The sequence below is a fragment of the Protopterus annectens genome, chromosome 4.part1 (assembly GCF_019279795.1).
Source record: "Protopterus annectens isolate FY-2018-M chromosome 4.part1, PAN1.0, whole genome shotgun sequence".
Lineage (NCBI taxonomy): Eukaryota > Metazoa > Chordata > Ceratodontiformes > Protopteridae > Protopterus > Protopterus annectens.
Window position 1 is genome coordinate 364,838,926 of NC_056734.1, and position 22,615 is coordinate 364,861,540.

Below are 22,615 nucleotides of genomic sequence, written 5' to 3' on the forward strand. Positions count from 1 at the left end.
TAAATGTTTTTAGTGGAAGACCTGTTTATTTTTAGTAGTGATATGGCATGCTGAGTAATAAATAACCAGCTATCTAAGTCTAAGATGAAGAGAGAGAGAGATTATTATTACTATTTTTTATTATTATTATTGTTGTTATTACTATTAGCATTTTGTATATATGTTCTCGAAAAACATACTAAATGACAGTTTGGTTAAATTGGAATCCATTTTTGTTCCCCAGGCTGAGACACAAATTAGTTAGAATTGATTAGTACTCTATCCCACTAAACAAATTCAAATAAATAAATAAATCAACTGCAGATGTCAATAGCATATTCGTATAATATGACAATTGTTTAAAATAACCTAGCGTAGAAACCATATAGAAATGATAATTTCTGGCTCTGTATTCTTGTGCAAATAAGTATCAGATGCATTAAAATTTTTGAATGTCTGTTTACATTTCTTAGGATGATGTCCGCTACATTAAGAAAGGTTTTGACAAAACTGTGCAGGAAAAAAGTGATCTGACAAGTAAAATAGAAGAACTTACACTTTTCAATGATATGTCTGAAAAAGAATTCAAGAAAATCAGAAGTGCTAAACAGGTAAGAATTTGATAAACATTTAGCTCATTTGTTACATTTTATTATAAAAAGTTATAAAGGAATGTCACAGATTATTTTTAACTGATGCTTGGTTTTTAGTAGGTAATTTATAGACAACTTATTCAAAGCAGTCCCAGTTGCCATGTAATAAAAATAAACATCCAGTCACCAGGCGGTACTCTGATAGTCTACTCGGAAGTAGTTTACAACAAGTTACTGACGCTCCCCCCTCCCCTACAGCATGCTAGAGTAATAGATATGATGTAATCCACCATTTTAAAGGTGGGAATATGTGAGGTAGTCCTTCCAACTCTCCATTTGTTCTTAAAATCCTAGGTAGTATTCACTCTTGCATCTCATTGTACTAGCAGTCTGTATTGTTTTTATCAAAAGATTCGCTTTCTGGTTCACTCGTCTTATGTTTGTCTTCCCATTATTTTTATTGCCATCATCATTTATATAGAAACCAACACATTCTCTCTGCAATTCCTGGTAGACATTCTTTTACATTTAAACATTCAGTTCTCTGGCACTCAGTGTTACTTTCTAGGACGTTCTTCCAAAATGTTCTGGTTCACAATTATCAGCCCCTCAACAGAAGATCTGTTAGTAATAATAATGGAAGCAGGAATGGGAAACAGTTATTAATCAATATAGACAGCTGTTTCAGGACACTAAAGATGTTCATCATTCTGCCTGCTGAGGTATACTTTGGCTACATAGGTTATATCCTGCCCAGGATACAGCAACCAGCCATCTTCACAAAGCTGTAGCTCTCTTCTGTACCTACACCTACACTCTGATTGCTGATTGGCTAGCCCCTTGAAGGAAACCAGGAGTCAGAGTGTAGAGAATTTCAACACACTCTTGCTGTCTTGAGAAGAAGCAGATCTGATGCTTCATAAGAGCAGCAATCTTCATTTCTGGCAAATAAGTCTTCATAGGGGACCCCCTCCACACAGAAATGATTGTGCTTTTAAGAAGATATTTATATATTTTATTTGCTGATGAAAAGCTGTATTTCCCCTTAAGAAAACGACTGTATCTGATGTTGTCAATTTTCATTCTATCCCCAACTGTTGGGCTTGGATCCAATCCTCAGATCCGACTCGGCTGTTACTTTAGCTCATGGTCACAAAAAAACTCTTGAGGTCCTACCTAACCAATAATGCACCAACCCTTAACATACTACAGATCTTGTTTGTCGCTTTCGTGATTAAATGTGGTCGTCTTGAGCTTTCGAGTGATCATTTCAAAGTATGATGTGTTTTAATTTTATCTTTTTCAGACTTATTAATAGTTTATTCTCCTTTTTCATTACACTTCGTCTAGTTCTTTATTACCATAGTTGGTATTGTCCATTTCCATTCTTCTTTTTACACTCTTAGTGTAATTCTTGATACCATTGTTGGTATCTCTCTCTATATTTTCTTCTTTGTGTGTTTGTGTGTGTGTTTGTGTGTGTGTGTGTGTGTGTGTGTGTGTGTGTTTGTGTGTGTGTGTGTGTGTGTGTGTGTGTGTGTGTGTGTGTGTGTATATATATATATATATATATATATATATAAATAAAAATATATATATATATATATATATATACACACACACACACACACACACACACACACACACACATATATATATATATATATATATATATACATAAAATATAAAAACTCTTTCTTTTTTATTTAATGTGCTGATATTGTGTGTAAGGATGTTAGAAAAAGACCCTTTGGGATTTAAGAAGTGTCAAAAATCCGGACACAAATTGTCCTTGTCCGACACCCACACCTTGTGTATATTGTTTGGGTCCGGACCACCTTCAAGTTGATTGTGCCATTTGCAAACATTTTAATCCATGTGCTATTGCAGACAAAAAAATAAACTTATATTGAAGGGGTTGCATCCTACTTCCTTCTCAGAAGCTATTGCTGGGGCTCAATCCCCCAACCTGAAATTAAAAGAGCTTTCCACTAAGTCTCCTAAACCTTATGGATCCTCAACTTCATCTTCCTCAGAGCTACCTAAGAAGAAGCATAAATTGGATCTGAAGGCCGCTGTGGTCCGACTGCTGTCAGTTTGGATCCAGTACCTACCAGAGTACCTTCTGCCTTTTTGGAACAACAGCACTCTAAGTCTCCTTCCCTAGCTGCCTCTCGTTCTTCCAGAAGTTTGACAGAACCTGATGTGGACAGAATGATGAGGAGATTCCTCTCGGCACAAGTACAGATGAGAGTTCTCACAGCTCCTACCTCTTTGAGTCAGGAAGCCCTTCCTCCTACCACTGTGCAGATTTCAGCTCCTTCTTTGATTCAGCCACTTGTTTCTGAGCCCATGGATCTGAGCCTTCAAGGTCTGTCTGGTTTGGATCTGAAGATATGCTCATCTCTGGATGCGAAGCTATCTCTGAGTGCAGCGGCTCAGATGCCCTTGCAGCCAGATGAATCTCAGAGCCAAAGTGCTCCTGTCAGGCCTGAGGCATTAGAGTTGACTCCAAAGTTTTCAGAGCCATCTCTGCCCCTCGGAGCCTCAGCACTGGACAGCTTGGCAGTGACTTCTGCCTCAGGTAGATTGCCTTCAGGGCAAAGAGAACCGATGGGCCCAAAGCCTGGCTTCTTGGCTCCATTGTGTTCCTTCTCCCCGGAGTGATCTGCCTTTGAGGTAGTGAAGAGGGTGTTCTCTGCTCTGGTAGGATGAATAGATTTACTCCCTCGGAGCTTCCCTTTGGATCCCAGATGTCTCGGCAGCTTCAGTCACGTCATTCTGCACCACAGGGACAGCCAGCTCACAGTCCCCAGGCTACCCAGCAGAGTTTTACAATTATTTCTGATATTTAGTGGGATGCTCTGGTGAAGTATGTCCATAGGAAGAGGAAGTGCAAGAGCAGACACTTACTCCCCTCAGGAGTCAGTCACCCAAGATACTGATTTCGATGAAGGAGAGGGGTCCCCAAGATCACCACCTGAAGATGTCTCATTTGGAGTTATTATTCAGATCCTTAAACAGAGGGTTGGTTGGTCCTCCCATAACCCTTCCCCAAAAGAATCAGTATTACTTGGGAGCCTTTGGAGATGGCCCATCTACCTCCTGGGTTATTCCGCCATGGTTGAGCTCATTGACTTGATCTCTAGGTGGCATGGAAGGAGCCTGACTCAGCTGAGCCAATCCCCAAAAGACTGGCTCAGATTCTGGCTCCACCTGTAGTAGGGAATACTGGAACAAGGGGGTGCCCTTAGATGCTATGGTCATGGTGATGGCCACAGAGAAGGAACTTGCTGAGCAAAGTTCCCCTGTCCATCCCCTTAACAGGGAGTCTAGGGCATTAGATAGATTTGGGAAGTATACACATGCTTCAGTGAGTTTTGCCCATAGGTCTCTAAACTACCTGGCTCACTTTATGATACTACAGAGGGATTTGATAAAGGAACTGTTGGAATTCTTTTCTGGGACCAATACTGCCAAGACTCAGACTTCTGTGGCCTCTCAGTTGGCTACCCTTCAGTCTATTTCCAATTTGTCCATGAGGCTTATCTCACATGCAGCTAAAGGTGCCTCAAGGGCAGCGGGTTCAGGAATTTCCCTTAGGAGGCATGCCTAGATGTGCTTGTGTGATTTTGAAGAGCCCTTCAAGTCCTCGTACATCAATGCACCATTTTGATGGCAGTTTGTTGTTTGCCCTAAAGTTAGAGACACAGTTGCCAGGTGTGAACAAGATGGAAACACCCTCTCTGCAGTGGGTGTATGTTTTTCGACTCCTGAAAGATCATTCTCTAGGAATCACCAAGAGGTCAAAAAATGTGGTTCAGGAAGACCCAGAGTCCTTTACAAGATCCACATGGAGATTGTTCCCTCGAGGGGCAGGGGAGGAAGCTCAAATGGATGACGGTACCCACACATCAGCGAAGGCCCCCTGAACCAGGGGTCCAGAGATTCCTTCTCTGATAAATGCTACCAGCACTCTTGAAAGGAGGCCATGTTGTCCACGTCTGGAGGCAGTTGGGGGTCATTTATCCCTGCAACACAGACCCTGGCTAGATATAACAACAGATACAGATGCATGGGTGCAGAGGATTATTTCCAGAGGTTATATAATTACCCTTTCCCTACCACTGTCACCTGTATGCAAAACTCCTGATGTTCCACCCAGAGGAAAGCAGCAGCACTAGAAATACAAAAGCTGCTAGAAAAAAACAGTCATCCAACAGGTCCCACCAGACCAGATAGAATCCAAAGCTTACTGAAGATTGTATGCAGTGCCAAAGAACACAGGGGACTGGAGATGAATTCTGGATCTCATCATACTGAACAAAGCAGTTTGACACACAAAGTTTTAGATGGTCACGGTTCAGTCCATTCTGCCTTTTCTATGCAAGGATGACTGGTTGTGCTTGATAGACCTTCAAGATGCATACTAACACATAAAAATGAACAGACAATGTAGAAGGTATTTATGCTTCCAGCAGGGAGCCAGTCACTGCCAGTTCAGAACATTGTCCTTTGGCCTCACCACAGCCCCCAGGATGTTCACCAAATGCATGGTAGTGGTAGCAGCTCACTTGAGACCGCAGGGATTCCAAGTGTTTCCATACTTAGACTACTGGTTCATTACCACCCCAACCAGGCATCTACTAATAATCTGGAGATGACCATAAATTACAAGTCTCAGTTACATCTGTCTCAAACATTGGAATTCATAGGAGTGGTTTTCAACATGGTTTCATTGACAGTTTCTCTTTCTCTTTCAAGAGTGCAGACTATCAGGTTCCAGGTCAGAAAAATAAATAACAGTACCACAATTTCAGCCCATTTGATTATTTAAGCTTTGGGGTCAATGTTTGCGACCATAATTTTAGTTCCTCGGCAAGATTTGATATGAGAATTCTTCAATGTACATTAACAACACAATAGTTGATTCTTTATCCATGCATGTCAGCCCAAATAAGAATCACTCAGACATGCAAGAGATACCTTTGGTGTGGATTCAATCAAAGCAAGTTCTACAAAGCTGCCCTTTCATGGTCCTTCAGCCAAAGGCTGTAATGACCATGGACGTCTCCCAGATTGGGGGGGGGGGTCACTTCCTCAGAAAGACAGCCCAAGGCACTTGTTCCCCTGAAGAGGCCAATACACATATCAAAGTCCTGGAAATGAGAGTGGTGCTCTTAGTGTTGCCGGCCTTCCAAAAGACTCTCTCCTTTTTAGGGCAATTGCAATACAGACAGACAACATGTCAGTAGTCTGGTACATAAACAGACAAGGTGGAGCCAGCTCTTTCCCCTTGTGTCAAGAAGCCCTCAGAGTGTGGCAATGGTGATCTCTTCCAACCATTTACTGATAGCAATGCACATTCCGGGGAAGTCCAGCGTGATAGCAGACAAACTAAGCAGGTCCATTTTACTACCTAACGAGTGGTCTCTCAACATGAAAGTGCAAAAATGATTTTCTGCCAATGGGGCCAGCCTTGCTGCAGTCTTTTTGCATGCTCCCCTAAACAACAAGTCCCACTGGGGGAATCACCAAGAGATGCTCTACTCCACGATTGGCCCCCCTGGTCTCCTCTTTGCTTACCTACCAACTCCCCTAATTCCAAAATTTCTGCAGATAGCCACCCAGTTGAAGAGCAAAGCAGTCCTTAATGCACCTTACTGGCCTTGAAAGATTTGGTTCCCCTTTCTTTGTCCTCATCTCTGTTACCCGCCTTGGATTCTGGATCCGATTGCAGACCTCCTGTCTCACTCAACAGAAATGATTCACCTTGATATCTCAAACCTCAAGCTAACAGTATGGTTTCTCCAATTCCTTTAATAGCCAGACAACCGATGCTCTCCTCCCCTGTCCATCATATACTTTTGTCTTCCCATAAGGCTTCTACAAGAAAACTTTACAGAAGTAAATGAAAGGTTGGTTTTGGGCACCTCAGAAATGCATTGACCCCTTCTCAGCTCCTGTACAGTGTTCTTGAGTTTTTTGCAACAATTTTAATGAGGGAGCTAGCTCCTTAACAATTAGAGTTCAAATCAGCAGCAGTTTCCAACTTTCATATTGGATTTGACAATGCTTCTTTGGCTTCATTTAAGGTTTGTAAGGCTTTTTTGAGAGGCACTCTCCTGCTGACACCTCCATATAAAGACCCCATTCCACCATGGAATTTAAATCTGGTACTGCAAGCCTTAATTCATTCCCCCTTTGAACCAGCAGCAAAATGTGATCTTAAATTTCTGACCTGGAAAACTATTTTTTCTAATGGCCATTACCTCCGCTAGAAGAATTTCAGAGCTTCAAGCATTGTCCTCTAAACCACCCTACTTGATTTTTCTTAAGGATAGTGTACCCTTACATACCAACCCTTCTGTGCTTCCTTAGCTGGCATTGGAATGCAGTATTAACAAGTCCATTAATCTGCCAGTCTTCATTGCTGAATTTATGAACAAAGGTGAATATATGTTTCAATTATTGGATGCCCACAGGCAATTACATTTTTACTTACATTGAACAAAAGAAATTAGGAAGACAGATTCAATTATTTGTTTCCTTTGCAGATTCTAAATTGAGCAAATAAGTTGCAAAGATAACTCTAGCCAGATGGCTGATGGTTTGCATATCTTTTATCTACAGCAAATTGGGACTATCCTTACTAAGACCTTTAAGAGCCATTCAACTAGGTCCATGGCTAGTACTTCATTGTTTCTCTCTAGAATGTCCATGGGTGACATATGTGCAGCTGCAACTTGGACTAATCCTCATACCTTTATTACTCATTACAAACTGGATCTGCTTTCATGGGGAAGAGCAGCCTTTGGCTCAAGTGTGCTCAGGAATATCCTTCCTTAGAATCCACCCGGGAATTTAGGTAGCTGGGGACTCAGCTGAAGATAGAATGAAAATTGACAAATTCAGATAAAAAAGTTATCTACTTACCATAAAGTTCCATTTCTGTTGTCCATTTTTATCCTTTCTCAACTTCCTACCCACCAACCCTTAACCTTTTTCTCAGATGATTTCAGAAAGAACAAGAGCATATAAGGACACCACTGTCCCTCATATTGAGCTACAGATACAGTTTCTACTGATGAAAAATATATATTAGTATGGCCTTCTTTAGGTAAACCAGCAAACAGGCTCTGGGGTATGTTAGCGGTTGGTGCGTTATGAGTAAGGAAGAAGCTTGAGAGTTTTTTGGTGCCCACGAGCTAAAGTAACGTCCGAGTCAGATCCAAGAATCAGATCCAAACCCAACAGTTCAGGAAGAATGAAAATGGGCAGTACAGATGGAGCATTATGGTAAGTACATAACTTTTTTGTTTGTTTTTTGCAATAGTGGAAGTTTTCTGTCAATAACCACCATTTTTAGAACACTGCTTATTTTAAAATATTTAGGGCTAATTTTGTGGTAAATGTTTACTGCTTTTGAGAACTTTTAGTTGTGCAGGTACGTTTTAATGATAGGGAAGAGTTTTACAGGGTAGGAACAGCATTTTAACTTAAATGCTAGTGTACACTTCATGATAACTTGACTTCAGATGTTCATCACATTGATTACTGCTGCAGTAGCCTTAGCTATATGGTGTTATATCTTGCCAAGAATGTAACAGCTGCCCAGCTTCCAATGCTTCAAGACACCTTCCACACACCCAAACTGCCAGGCAGCTTGAGCTGAACTGACTAAAAGACAAGTTTGGCTGTAAAAATAAATAAATAAAGCCCTTCAGAACTGTATTGCCACCGAAGGGTACATCCTCTGAGAATTTCAAGGATCACTGGTCAGCTTGTGCTTTCCTTTGCTGGGCAGATGAGTTCCCTTTGGAGAAAAAAAAACTTCCATTTTTTTAAATTTTGTTGAGGTTTTATTACTTTCCTCTGTAAGAAAGTTATTTTAAAGGCTGGAGTGTTGTGTTTTAATGGACTGCTTCGAGACTGTAACATGATTTTAAATAGTGCACTCATTTTTTGTGTCAGTTTAAACATGGTGTCAAGTAACTGAAAACATTTTTTTCTGTGGAACAATTGTTTATTTTACTTTTATGGGTTTGGTGTAGTGTTTTAAAGTGCTTTTTACTGTGTTTTTTTCTGAAAAAAAGTAACTTTTGTGAATTTGTAGTGTTTATCAGCAATTTCTGCTTGTCTTTCCTGGAAAAGAGGCACCGTTTTTGGCTTGACCATGGAGCAGACTGCCAGTCTCATGGTTGGTCCTTCTTTCAGCCACAAAAAGGAAAAAATAAACAAATATAGCCTTTGCCACCCCAGCAGGATAGCAATTTGCCTCATCACAGATGATTGACTTTGATCTGGCCATTTGTTATACCTCAGGATTTTACCCCAGATCCCTCTGGTGTAGCACCTACAGCTACTATGGACTGGGGGTTAGCCACATCCTGTGCGACATTTGGGATCCCCCTCAGTGGGCAAAGGAGAGCCAGTCTTGTCTGTCCTGGGAGAGAGAGCAGGGAAGGTTTCCCTGTTGTGTTAAAATACTGTGTCCATACCTAGGGAAGCTGCTGCTGCATTAGTAACGTGGCTGATGCTATTTTCTTGTCAAAAAGAAAAAAAAAAGTATGTATCTACGCCTCCTCATTTTACTTTGGATAAGAGTAGTTTACTGGGTCTGGCTCATGGTTTATTTCAAGTTATTGATCCTTCTTGTAAAGTACTTCCTGGTAAAAGAAAGAGGGATTCTTCTTTTCCTGAAAAGATTAAAGATTCTGAATCTGATCATGAAGATACAGGATTAGACTCAGGGTTTTTTCCTCCAATTTCCGATTCAGACTCAGAGGAGAGCTCAGTTTCTGATTCTTCCTGTGGGGATTTCTCTTTCTCTGAGACTATTGCTAGAATATGCCAATGTTTTCAGTGTGAGAACAGTAAGGTTTCTCAGCCCCTCAGAAAATATTATGAGCTGTTACAGAAGGATTTTCCAAAACCTACACCCATTCCTCCTGTTCTGTTACTGCCTGCAATTTTCTTGATAATCAGCAAGCTGCCCCTAAAAATTCAGATAGGATGTATAAAGTTCCTCAGTCTTCTAAATTTTATACACTGTTCCCAAACCTGACCCAGCATATATAGCTTTATTTGATCTGACTGCTGTTAAGTACTTAGTTAATTTCAGTCTTATTCTTTCTGATAAGGATGGGGAAAAGTGTATACTTCTGCAGGTTTGATTTTTCAGAATTTTAAATTGTCAGGCTCTGGAAAATTTTGAAAGTATGAGGAATGTTTTATCTGCTGTTTATTCTTGTGAGAAACAATTTGCTTTAAATAAAATGTATTCTATTGCACAGGTCACTACTCATTGTTTACATTGTGTGTATGACTGTTGATACTTTTTCCAGGGCTATGACCACCAGTACTGTTGTGAGAAGGTTTACATAGCTGCATTCTCAGAATGTACCAGATGGTGTTAAAATTGAGATTTTATGTTCCCCCTTGGATAGAGATTTAGTATTTAAGTCATCTGCTGCAGAGGCGATAAAAAGTGTGCTAAAAGATGCAACCTGATCCAGGAATCTCTTAAGATATTCAGGCCTCCTTTTGCAAATTTTCCAAGGGATTTTTCTATTTCTTCATCCAAGTTTGTTAAAAAGAATAAGTAGTCTCAACAAACTATAGGTAAAAAGACGTTTAAGAAGAAATGGTAAGAGGGCTCCTAAAAGAAGAGTAAAACCTCCCGAACCCAAGAACAGTCCAACAAGTCTGAATGACTTTTCAAGTGGCCTTGTGAAACCCCTCTTACCATGGTCCCATTTTTCTTCAAGAGAGTCTGAATCACAACAAATTGTTTTAGATAAATGGCTTCTGAAAATCATTCATCAGGTTTTATAAATGCCAGTGGGAGGAAATTCCTCCTTTCCAGGGGGGTCATTCTCATCCTACAGATCAGACTATTTTTGTTTCTACCAGTTCTTCATCACATGCTGTCCCAAGTAGTGATAGAATCGTTTCCTCCTTCCCACGTGGGGAATGATTTTTATTCAAGGATGATCCTAAGGCCAAAAAAAGAAAATTCTTGTAGACCAGTTCTGCATCTTTCTTTCCTAAACCTGTTGGTGATGGTTCCCAAATTCAAAATGATGTAATTTCACAATCTGTTGCCTCCTCTTCATCTTTTTAGTTTCATGGTAACATTAGACTTAAGAGATGGCTGGTCATTACGTTCCTATTCATCTAGTCTTCAGACATTTCCCAAGGTTTTGTGTGTCCAGATCACATTATCCATTCTTTGCCTTACCCTTGGACTATCCATTGCACCAAGAGTGTTCACAAAGTGACTAGTTCCGATGACTAGTTCTAATTATAGCTCATTGCAGGCTACAGAGTATCCAGATTTTTTTCCATATTTAGATGGCTTGTTTACTTTTGCCTAGTCTTTTTCAAAGTCTCAACAGTCTCCATATCTCTCTCTCTCTCTCTCACTCTCTCTCTTGGGTGAGAGATCTGCTGAGATTAGAGGAGAACATTCAAAAGTCTTGACTCCTTAACACAGGATGTCAGCTAGATACCTTGGTTCAAAGAGGTCTTCTTCTGCAGGAAAAAAAATAGATATTTATCTAGACCTGTCTAAGGTTTTCCCCTCAGACTTCAGTCACTGCAGGGGAATGCCTCAAGACTATTGGTCTCATAGCATCTATGATTGTCATGATACCCCTGGCAAGACTCCACATGAGGAAGGTATAGTGGTATCCGAACTCTCTTTGGAACCAGCATCAACACCCTTTATCTTTTCAAATCCTAGTGAGGGGGTTTGTCAGAAGAGTGATCTTTTGTTGCAGACAACACCTTATATCTATGTCTCCCCTTCTTCCTCTCTGATCCAAAGCAGTCAGTCACCACAAATGGATAGATCTGGAGGGATGAAAATCTAGGGGGTTTGGGATGCCAAGGATAGAAGCAAGCACATAAATATCAAGGAGATGCTCGTCTTCATCAAGGAACTCTGCTCACTGAACCATCTTAGGTCCCTGGGACCTCTTCAAGTCATTGTAGACAATACCACAGTTGTGTGGTACATCAGCAGTTAAGGAAGAACCAGTTTGTACCCCTTGTGCAGACTAGCCATGTTAGCTTTGGAAATAGCTTCACTGCACAGTCTCACACTACAGGCATCTTACATTTTGTCAGAACAAAATTGTGTGACAAACAAGCTGAGCAGGACCTGGACAGACCCTCACAAATGGATGCTAGATCAGGGAATCTTCCAAAATTTGAACCATCTGGGGGAAGTTCCTCAAGTATACCTCTTTGCCTCCTCTCTGAACAATTAACTGGCAAGATTATTTTCCAGGACTCCATGCAAGAAGACCAGGAAGACAGATCCCTTTTCTTTTCTTTGGACAGGAATTTTTCCACCCTTCCCACTAATATCCACAGTGCTTCTGAAGATTCAGAAGGAATCTCCCAAAATCATTCTGGTGACTTCCATTTGGCCTAGGCAACCGTGGTTCTCCCTTCTTTTGGAAATTGCCAGGGGCAGTTGCCTCAAACTTCCTCACAGACTTGACCTACTGACACAAAAACAGGGGTGTTTGACACACCCCAACATCAAACAACTTCAACTGACTGCCTGGATGATTGGTCTTTATTCCTTTTAGGTACCTGTTTACTGAGGATATACAGCAGGTACTAATGGAGGCAAGAAAGCCTACTGCTAAAAAATCAAAAATTAGCAAATGGAAAAGGTTTTCTAGGTGGTGATAACAACATAACTAGCACCCATTCAGGGCTAGTTGTTCTCTGCTTTTACAATATTTGTGTGAGTTACTCTCCTATGGCCTTACTTATTCCCTTATCAAGGTTCATTTATTGGCCATTTCAGCATCTCTGCTCATGGGTCCTCCCTCCACTTTCAGTGTTGTCTCATGTAAAAATGTTTTTGAAAGGAGTTTAACATAAGAAGTTTCCATGAATATTGGTGGCCTCTCCTTGAGATTTTAATTTTGTGTTAGAGAAGCTAACACTTGCTCCATTTAAACCAGCTAATCTGGCAAACTTGAGGTTCTTAACATGGAAAACAGTTTTACTGATTACTCTGACCCCTGTTCAAATGGTATCTAAGTTGCAGGCTCTCATGGTGAGTCAACCCTGTCTTATTTTCCATAGGGACAGGGTTTCTTTGAAAGCTAATCCTTCTTGTATGCGTAAAGTAGTATCCAGGTTTACTTTAAACCAAACTGTCCATCTCTGTCTTTTCTCTCCAGAAGCTAAAATGAGAAAGAAAGGATATTCAATTTCTTGAATGTCTACTGTCAACACAGCTACTATCTTGACAGAACTAAATCTTTCAGGTCTTTGGATCAGTTACTCATTACTTGTAAAGGTAAGAAGGGGCAGCCTATGTCAAAACAGACTATTACAAATGTCTGTCTAAGGCTGTTACTTTTTGTTATAATCACCATAACAAAACAATTCCAGGTAGAGTCAAGGTCCACTTTGCCAGGGCCTTGGCTTCACCTATGCTTTTTGGAAAGGGTTGGCTTTTAGAAGCTGCTACTTGGTCTTCTGTACATACTTTTACAAAGCACTGTAAGTTTAATTATTTCTGTAGGTCCAGACCAAGGCTTGCTAGGACAATTATCCAGTGGCCCCCAGATTTTTCTCCTTCCACCTCCAAAATGTAGTTAGCTAAAATAATCTACCCATACAGCTAAGGCTACTGTAGCAGTGACCAATATTATGAACACAGTGCAGTTGTGTAAGTAAAACTTACCATAACAGTAGATGTTTGAATGCTCACTGCTGTGGCAGCCACCCCTCTCTACACTCCCCTTGTTTTTGTTTTATGCCAGGATGTGGACATTTATATTTTGCTGTTCCTAGCATTGTTCTTTTATGGCTCAACCTCCCTCTCTCTCTGCTGGAAGGAAATTTCTGAAGGGCTTTGTGTCAAAACTTGTCTTTTAGAGACTTCCAAGATGGCTGCACATTGAGTAACAGCTTAATTCTAGCTCTCCCAGTGTGAAAAAAAGAAACTCAGCAGAGAAAGCCAATGAACTTGTATTTTTGGGTAAATTTCAGTAACTGCCTAGTAAGTGCACTGCCTGGATGCCAGGAAAAAAGAAATTCAGTAGACCTGAAAGAAAATCAGCTGCAAAGGTGAGAAAAACTCTGACTGAGAAGAATACTGCAGCTTTTCAGCAAAAAACAGTACAAGCTCCAGACCTGACTTCCAATAACCTAGAAGAAAGTATAAGTAAGACAACTACACACAGACCTGATTAAAAAAAACACAGATGGAGTATACCAACTCAAATAACAAAAGACTGGAAAAAATGGAAGAAGCTTTAAACATCTATTCAAATGAGGTGATAAAACTGCAAAAATCAGATGTCGGAATGAAGAAAAGGCTGGCTGAATATGAGACTGCTCAAGAAGAGATGTTTCAAAAAAATAATAGAATTAGAGGACAGAGCACTTAGGGAAAACCTGAGATTTTCTGCTGAACCAGAGAGGAAGTTTATGAAAGTACATATACGCAATTGGACTGGTATTCCACAGCAGGAGTCAGTAATTGAAAGGGCATATGTGTATGCTCCAAACCTGGCTATGAGAATGCAACCTAGACCTTTAATGGTAAAGATGCAATCCTACAAGCAGAAGGGGTTGACTCTGAAAAAACTGTGGCAGAAGGGCAAAGTACTAAAGGTAGGAGATAGCAGAGTGTTTGTAGAGAATGATTACTCACTGTAAACTAGGCATAAGAGGACAACATTTATTCCACTATTCAGGGAATGTCGGGAAACAGGCATGAGATTCAAACTGCTGTACCCAGCAATCTTCAGAATATTCTTTCCTGGAGGGACAAAATCATTTTTTTGATACAGTACATGCTAAGGAGGAAAGACAAATGTTTGTCCAACTAAAAAGTGAGCTGTGAAACAGGAGATTCTGCTTCTTGTTCTTCTGGTGATAAGACCACAGAGAGTTTGTGCCAGTAAAACCTTTTCCAAAGTTTCAATAGGAAATGTTTTTGAGAGTGGAAAAAAGCACAAAAGTATCTAGAAGAATCAATAGTACATTAAAAATGAAGCCAAGAGAAGATTTGGGAGATGGAGATGAACATGAATAAAACCAGTAACTTAGAAATTGACAAATGTGGTATTACAAAGCAATATTTACATTTGTGAAACATGATAGAACAAGAAAATCTGGATGTACTGGATTTTTTGGACTTCTTAAAATTGAGGGAGACTCTAAAGCACATGCCCTACTTCATGTCATTAATGTTCACAAAAATATATAGGAGAGGAGAAGAGGAGGGAGAAAGTTAACTGTAAGTTAAACTAATGAAACAGGTGCCCCTGTTTTTTTTTTCTTTCTCCCTTCTTCTCTCTTTCTCCTTGTTCAGTTTTAAGAAATGTAGGCACTGCAGTGTAAAAAAAGAAATGTCTGGTCAAAAGAGCATGATGAAAGAAAATTGTATGTACTTTTTTCATTTTTGCAGAGGAGAATGACTGTATCCAGGCCCTTAGCTTGACCTAGTAACATGTTTTAAGAGAAAGCAAGTAAATGAAAAAGAACACTGAATATTATAAAGCTTTTTTTCTAGCAAATAAATGTATGTTTAGTGTGACATCCCTCCTCTGGGCCAGTAATCAAGGAGCCTAAATTCTCATCACTGACACCACTGAGGGACATTCACTTGGAAGAAAAATAGATACACACAGTATTTTCAGATGCAGCTCTCTGCACCAAGCACAATTTCCGTTAAGATCACATAGGGAACACACTCAGTCCGGGATCTGGGTTTTTCTCTCTGTCTCTCTCCAGGTCCCCAGTAAGTCTCCCCACTGGCACAGCTATATTGTTGAGTCCTCAGCCAAGTGTCCCAGGCCAAGTCCTCCACCAATCTCACTGTGAAACCAGTGCTGTGTGTCCCTGCTCCAAGTAGCTGACATACACACTCTTTGAGATTTGATTTTTACACTCACATGCACACACATCTGGGAAAGAATGGCACAGATCTATTAGCTATACCCCTCTGATCAAACTATGGGTAGTTACTGCCACCAGGACACTCCAAAGCCACCTACTCTAAGACTGTTACAAGGGTACCTATACTGAGTGAAGTTAATATTAATACAAATGGTAATGTTGACCAAACAGCAAGGCTTTCAGGAGTGGCCATAGTATCACCAAATAAATATAAGTATTCTCAAAGGTTAAAATATTCTCTAAAAGACCAGCCACAATGAAAAGTTTAAATATATATAATAAAAAAAGAACATGAAAATACTAAATATCAATTTACAATAAACACAGGGTTTCAGTCACAGGAAACATTAAAAATAACATAGATGAATAGATGAATAGATTCACACAGATACAGAAACACAGTACTTAACTAATCTTACTATATTTTCCTGACTGATCTAAAGAATTACTGTTCCCTGGCTACTCATGAACGCAAGGCAAGATGAAGTGGGTGAGTGATCCTTTTATGTCAGACGTCAATCACTTCAGTGCTGGATTACAGAATGACATCACATATATGAAGAAGTCTGGCTCCCACACCACCCCCCTTTACTAGAAACTGAACCAGAATCTCACAAATATGTGTTACCATACACACAGATAGAGCCTTGCTAAGATGTGGCACAGCATCCAGAAGCCACACAATCATTTCAACACCTCCATCCTTCCAGGGTAGCAATTAGTTCACTGCTAGAGACAAATACAGCAAGATTCCTAGTTCTTGTTTTTACAGACACTTTGTTTCTGGCTGCAGTCAGAACTGCAACACACAATCTCCATGGCCCACCAGGCAATTTAATTTCAGACTATTTCTCAAAGTCAGCTGGTTTGAGACTAACCTCCTCTCCTCCAGCATCCTCTGTCACAATATATGTACATTTATTCAGTTATATAAGTACAGTCTGACATACATGCATATTTATTTTCTGTCCATCATGACACACTGTCAACACATTATTAGCACAAGCAACTTAAAAAATACATTTTTCTACACAAGCATTTGTACAAATCAGTTTGATGTTTGTACAAACAACATATAACTCTTTACAAAACTCCAGCTAGCTATGTGGCATATGTTACACATCCACTGCCCTGCTTCTCCTGGCATAGCAAGCAGTACCTCACATTGTTATACTTAGTAACAGCCCTGGACCTGGTCATTATGTCTCCAAGGAAACAATCTGATAAAGAGAAATGGCTAGGACAGTATGTTTTCTGAAAGCATTCAGATGTTTTCCCAGCTGGGAGAGCCATAAGGATAATACAAAATCAGGCAGGACTTAGTAGAAGCAAGGGCTGTACCATGCGTATTAGCATGGATAACCTTTCTTTTAGATTAACTAGTCTGTGAGTGTGGCTGTCAGTTTTGGACACTTGTTTCTGTTAGGAGGGTAGCTTTGTGTGTTAGTATTAAGTTAATATGTTTTATGGAGGTATTGGGGTTGTGTTTGTTGTTTTTTATGTTTTGTAAGATGTGACATAGGCTCAAATGGATGTGACAAGAAACATCTGTATAAAAGATCAACCTGCCAAACAGTGCATACATGGAACACAAAAGCTTGAACTAGACATTTAACAAAAAAGCTGTTACACATAAAAAGTGGGAAAAATCAGTTTTTTACATAATGATGCTTTCTGTAATGTCTTTAAATGACAATGGTCTTACAGATAAATATATAAAAGAAAGAGTAGTGAACTGTATTAAAAGATGTAGAGTACAAATAGCTATGCTACAGGAGACACACATGGAAAGGAATGAACATGTGAATTTGATAAAGAAAGGTTGTCATGATGGTTATTCAGAGAAATACCTGGGACAAGTGAAAAGAGGAGTAATAATCTTAATTGCAAGAGGAGCTCCAATAGAGATAGAAGAGGATAAATAGATAATAATGGTAGATTTATAATACTAAGGGGCTACTGGCAAGGGAGGAGGATTATACTGGCCTGCATTTATGTTCCTCTTAAAACTCCTATAATGGAGCTTAACAAAATTCTGGGAGAAATAATGAGCTTTCAGCAAGGAATATTACTTGTATATGGGGACTGGAACTTGATTTGCAGCAGGACTGGAACTTGATTTGCAGCAGTGAAGATGTATTTGGGGGAGCAGAAGGGAAAACATAACAAAGGGGGGTAGATTTTTGAAGAAATTTATGAAAATATTTGGCAAGGAAGATGTGAATTCAGTAGTAGGAGTTTGTTGTGAATGTACATATTCTTGCTCAAGATGCAAAAACTCGATTAGGCTAGACAGAATTTCCATTTCACAGGAATGTGTGCATTTAATTGAAGATCATTATACACAGCCAATAACTCTTTCAGATCCTTTGCCAATAATAACTAAAATAAAAACAGAGTAATGAAATAAAAATGAGACACTGGTGCTTTCCCACCTATCTTTTGAAAAGAGAAGAATTTAAGGAATGGGTAGTGGAAATTATTCAGAAGCTATTAGAGAAGATAGAAATTTCTTCTGAAAGTATATCTAGTGAGTGGGAAAGTATAGCTAGTGAGTGGGATAAAATTAAAGTGGAGTTTAAAATAGGGTGGAAATAAAAGAAAGGGAGATATGGTTAAGAAGTAACAATGATTATTTAGAGGGATTCATAAATGTTAAAGTATTGCAGAATAGGGGGAGTCTCACAGAACAAGAACAGGAGCAACTGCACAGTGCTAAACAGAAAAAAAAAGGAATTACCTTGATAATATGCATGAGATTAGAAAGATTACTATTAAGTAACTGTTTTTAAGAATAACTCTAGCACACAAAACTTTTAGCAGAACGACTCAGGCAACAGAAAGTAAAAAGGGCTGTTGCTAAGCTTAGGGAGCCTATAACAAGAGATCCTGAAGAGGTATTAGAAATATTTCAGAAAATCTGTGAAAGTATGTATAAAGCAGAGAAATATGGAAATCAACAAAAGCTACAAATAGAAATGTTTATGGAAGAATTAAATATGCCAAGGTTAGAGGTAGACGAGACTCAATTACTAACAGTTAGGATAGGAAGAGTTGAGATAAAAAATGTGATGTATAACTAATCCACAGGAAAGTCCCCAGGAGTAGGTTGTATTTCTGTGGAAGTTTGGAAGCTAGGAGGGAAAACCTGATAAAGATTTGGAAGGTTTTGTTTAACAGTATATTAAGAGGAGGAGAAGTATCAGCATCCTGGAAGAAAGCAGTGGTAGCTGTAATACCTAAAGAGGATAAATACTCATCAGATCCAGCTTCACACAGGCCTATTTCAATACTAAATCACGATTATGAAGTGTTTATGTCTATAATGGTTACAAGAATGGCAAAAATTATGCTAAACATTTATATATATGGGTCAGTGTGGTTTTTTGAAGGGGAGGCAAACATTTGATAACATTAACAGAACATTGATGATCCAGAGGGAAGCAGAATGTGAGAAGATACCACTGTTGTTGGGGGTGTTGATGCAGATAAAGCATTTGACAGAGCTGGGTCTTTAAGAGCAAGGCAATGGAAACATTTGCATAAAGTCATAATAGAGAATTACAAAAAGGGGAAGAATCTAAGTATGGCATGGCCAGATTAGAAAAAAAAGTATTTGACAGCATGCTATATTCATGGATAAAGGAATGCTTACAGATGTATAAGATAAATCCTACATTGCTCTGTTACATTACAGTGACAACCCACTTTGCAGTTAACCTATGACAAAGGGCAAAAATTTAGAAGGGGATATTCCAGGGTGACTCTTTCACCGCTGCTGTTTTGTCTTGCCCTTAACCCATTAAGCTGTTTACTTAATAGATTAGGTCATGCTTACAATTTAGCTTCCAGAAAACAGCATTGCTTAAGGACTTCTCATCTACTTTTTCTGAAGGACATAAAACTGTATAGTTCATTATGTGAGGAGTTGAAAGTTCAGCTGCAAATGATTAAAACTTTCTTAGTATAAGAATGTAATTTCACCTTGGTAAATGTGCAGAACAGTGTTTATAGCTGCAGTACCAAGAAAATATCAGTCTGGGACAGGAATGTAATCTAAAGGATCCTGAGCAGGAGAGTGTGTATAAATATTTGGGAATTGATGAAAGACTGGCAATTAAAACATGAACAAATGCGAATAAAACTCACCAAGGAAAACTTCAGAAGAATAAAACTAATATTGAAAACAGCCATAAAGTCCAAGTTGTAAACCAGTTTGCTGTCCCTGTTGTACATTAATAGTTTTCAAGTGATTAACTGGCCCCAAAAGGTATTGGATTAGTTGGAAAACAAGAAAAATGCTTTATGCTTGTCAAATGATATATATAAATCAGTAGGTATACCTTCATAAGTTTGACGGCCATATCTTCGATGCTCCTGACGTGAACTGCGAAATTCAAAAATCGTGAAAACCAAAGTGCCGAATTACAAAACCTCGCCCCCTTTTTGACCCATAGTAGCACTCACTTTGGTGGTGGAGAGATCGGGAATGTCTAATTTTGATATTTTACGATGTTTAGGGAAGTCGCATGATGGAATTCGGCTAAACAGTTCATGGTTAAGCACATTCAGAAATGTGCCTTCTCACATATGAAGGTATAGCAAATCAGTGTGTACTAAGGTTATATATTCCATAATCTTTAGGAGGCATGGTCCTCCTCAAAATTGATTATATGTATAGATCTGCAGTTCTGGGACTATAAACATATCTGCTAACCTCATCAGACCCAAACATATTGAAAGTTTTAAAACTTGAGAAGAAGAAAAGTCTAAAATGACCTCTCTTCTTAGTTTAGCAGAAGCATTCTAATGTCAAATGGGAGTGGAAATCAAATCAAAAGTAGACAAAAATCAGACAGCAACTGAATGTGCCAAAAAAAAAAAAAAAAAAAGATGAAATATAAGGAAAAGGATCAGATGAGAAGGAAAGAAATGTGGAAAAGCCATAAATATAGTGTCAAGTATAGACATCTCCTGGAGCAACCTCATGTTGATCAGAATTTGAAGCAGGAATGGTTAAGGAGATGTGAGTTGGAACCAAAAGATGAAAGGTCAATAATGTCAGACCAGGATAGTGGACTACATATATGTTGCTTTACAAAGGCTATTGAACATGTTGGAGAAACAGACAAATGTAGGTTCTGTTAAAAAAAAATGGAAACAGTTGCACATTTTGTTGAGTGCGATACAGTCATGGCTGAGAGCTTGCACACACTGTACCAAGACTATTGCATTTGTGATTGTGAAAACACTAAAATATGGAAGCAATATGGAAGCATTGGAAACATGAACCACAAAGCGTTATAGAAAACAATGAAGTGTACATCACACTGGATCACTCGTTACCAGCAGTTCAAAAAATATATATGAAAAAAAGAGGTATAATAATCCATGGAAAAAAAGGACAAAGGTAGCGTTGAACATTGAAATTGTTACATCAAGTGATTACAGTATCCTGCCCTACAGAGAGACACAAGGCACAAACTCATAAAATGTCAGAATTTGCTGGCAAAAATAAGAGCAATGGGAAAGAAAGATACCCAGACAGTTCCAAGTGTAGTAGGAGCAATGGGTCTAATAAAAAAGAATCTACAAGCATACTTAGATGTATAAGGAGCCAGTTCTGGGCACACTGCAGGTGCTGCGAAGAGCACTTTTGACTAACATTAACGATTGAAACGATGCTAATTTCACAAACTTTAATTATACCATGACTAAGAAATGAGGTCCATTACTGTCATAGTACTAGAAACTCAAAAGACTTGGAGAAATTAAACCGAGAGGGACAGATATTACCTTTGATTTGAAGCAAAGAGTTTCCATGTACAGTACTCTTTCTTGCCCTTTCATTTATCTGGTGCACCCGTGGTATTCACAGAATGTCTGGCTCCTGCAATAGCCTTCTGCATGTCCAAGGGCATCCACATTCACTCATAGCTAAATGAGTGCCTGATTCAGGAACCAACTCAAGAAGAAAACCGAGAGCACTATAATTCACGCTGTCCTGTTTCAAAATCTGTGACTGTCTTTGAATCTACTACCCACAAGACATGACTTGCTCCTGGGAGCTCATGTGAACACCATTGACCTTAAGACCATCCTCCCTCAAGAAAAAGCAATTCTTCTGTTGAGTGACTTCATACCTGTATCAGAGCATGTCACAGTAAAACCAGATTACTGCATGGGAGTTTCTGAGGACACTAGTTTACATGGGCTGTGTAGTCAGTCCTGATGGACATTCTAACAAGACCACACATGGGAAAGCTTCAGTGGTAGTTTAGAAACAAATGGTGCTGGCATGCCCAGTCCTTTGCAACATCACTGTTGGATATATATATATATATATATATATATATATATATATATATATATATATATATATATATATATATATATATATTTAGATACTTATAATAGTGCATGTACACTTCTGCTTGTTAGAATATATATAGTAAAATATAGACATTTAAATGTGTGTACATTTGTTTGCTAGCATATATACACAAAAGGGTTAAGCTTTTCTTAGTTAGAAATATGCATGGTTTGACATCCTACTGTAATTCAAATGTTCTGTGCCAGGTACAAGTTTCAAGGAGAATTGCAGATAGGAAACCCAGGTGCAGGAATGAACAACTCCCTACTGGCTGGAAACAGAAACAACTTCCTATCAGGAATGACTCTCTAAAAGTTTAACATTGTCACATAATTCACTTTGAAATAGAACACAAAGAACATATTACATTACATCAAGCAAATTCCAACAGTATTACATCAAAAGACTGCTTTCATAAAAAAGTGCATACAAAAAGAACAGTGACTGAATGGTGGGGTAGATCTGGTTGTTGTTAGATCTGGTACATGTAGAAACATGTTTGTTCTGAGGTAAATGGAGAATGGAAAGCTATCCATTTGCACTGAAGAACTAAACCTGGCACATTAAAATCTGTAAACTGTAACAGTGTTGTATGTATCATCTGTTAAATAGACAAGTTATTTTATTAGTAACTGCCCATAAGTTAATACAGTGCTGTAAAGTATAACAGCCTAAAAGGCTCAGTGCATTAATCAGAGTTTGGTTTCAGCAAGCAGCAGCAGCTTCA

At 39.0% G+C, this 22,615-nt stretch overlaps 1 protein-coding gene across 1 annotated transcript in view; it reads left to right on the forward strand.

Annotated features, from left to right (window-relative positions):
• CCDC39 (coiled-coil domain containing 39) overlaps positions 1–22,615 on the forward strand; it is a 1,972,012-nt gene that overhangs the window by 1,254,188 nt on the left and 695,209 nt on the right. Inside the window, exon 12 of the mRNA XM_044070181.1 lies at positions 453–590. Within this exon, the coding sequence (XP_043926116.1) occupies positions 453–590 (138 nt within the window). The remainder of the gene's footprint in view (positions 1–452; positions 591–22,615) is intronic.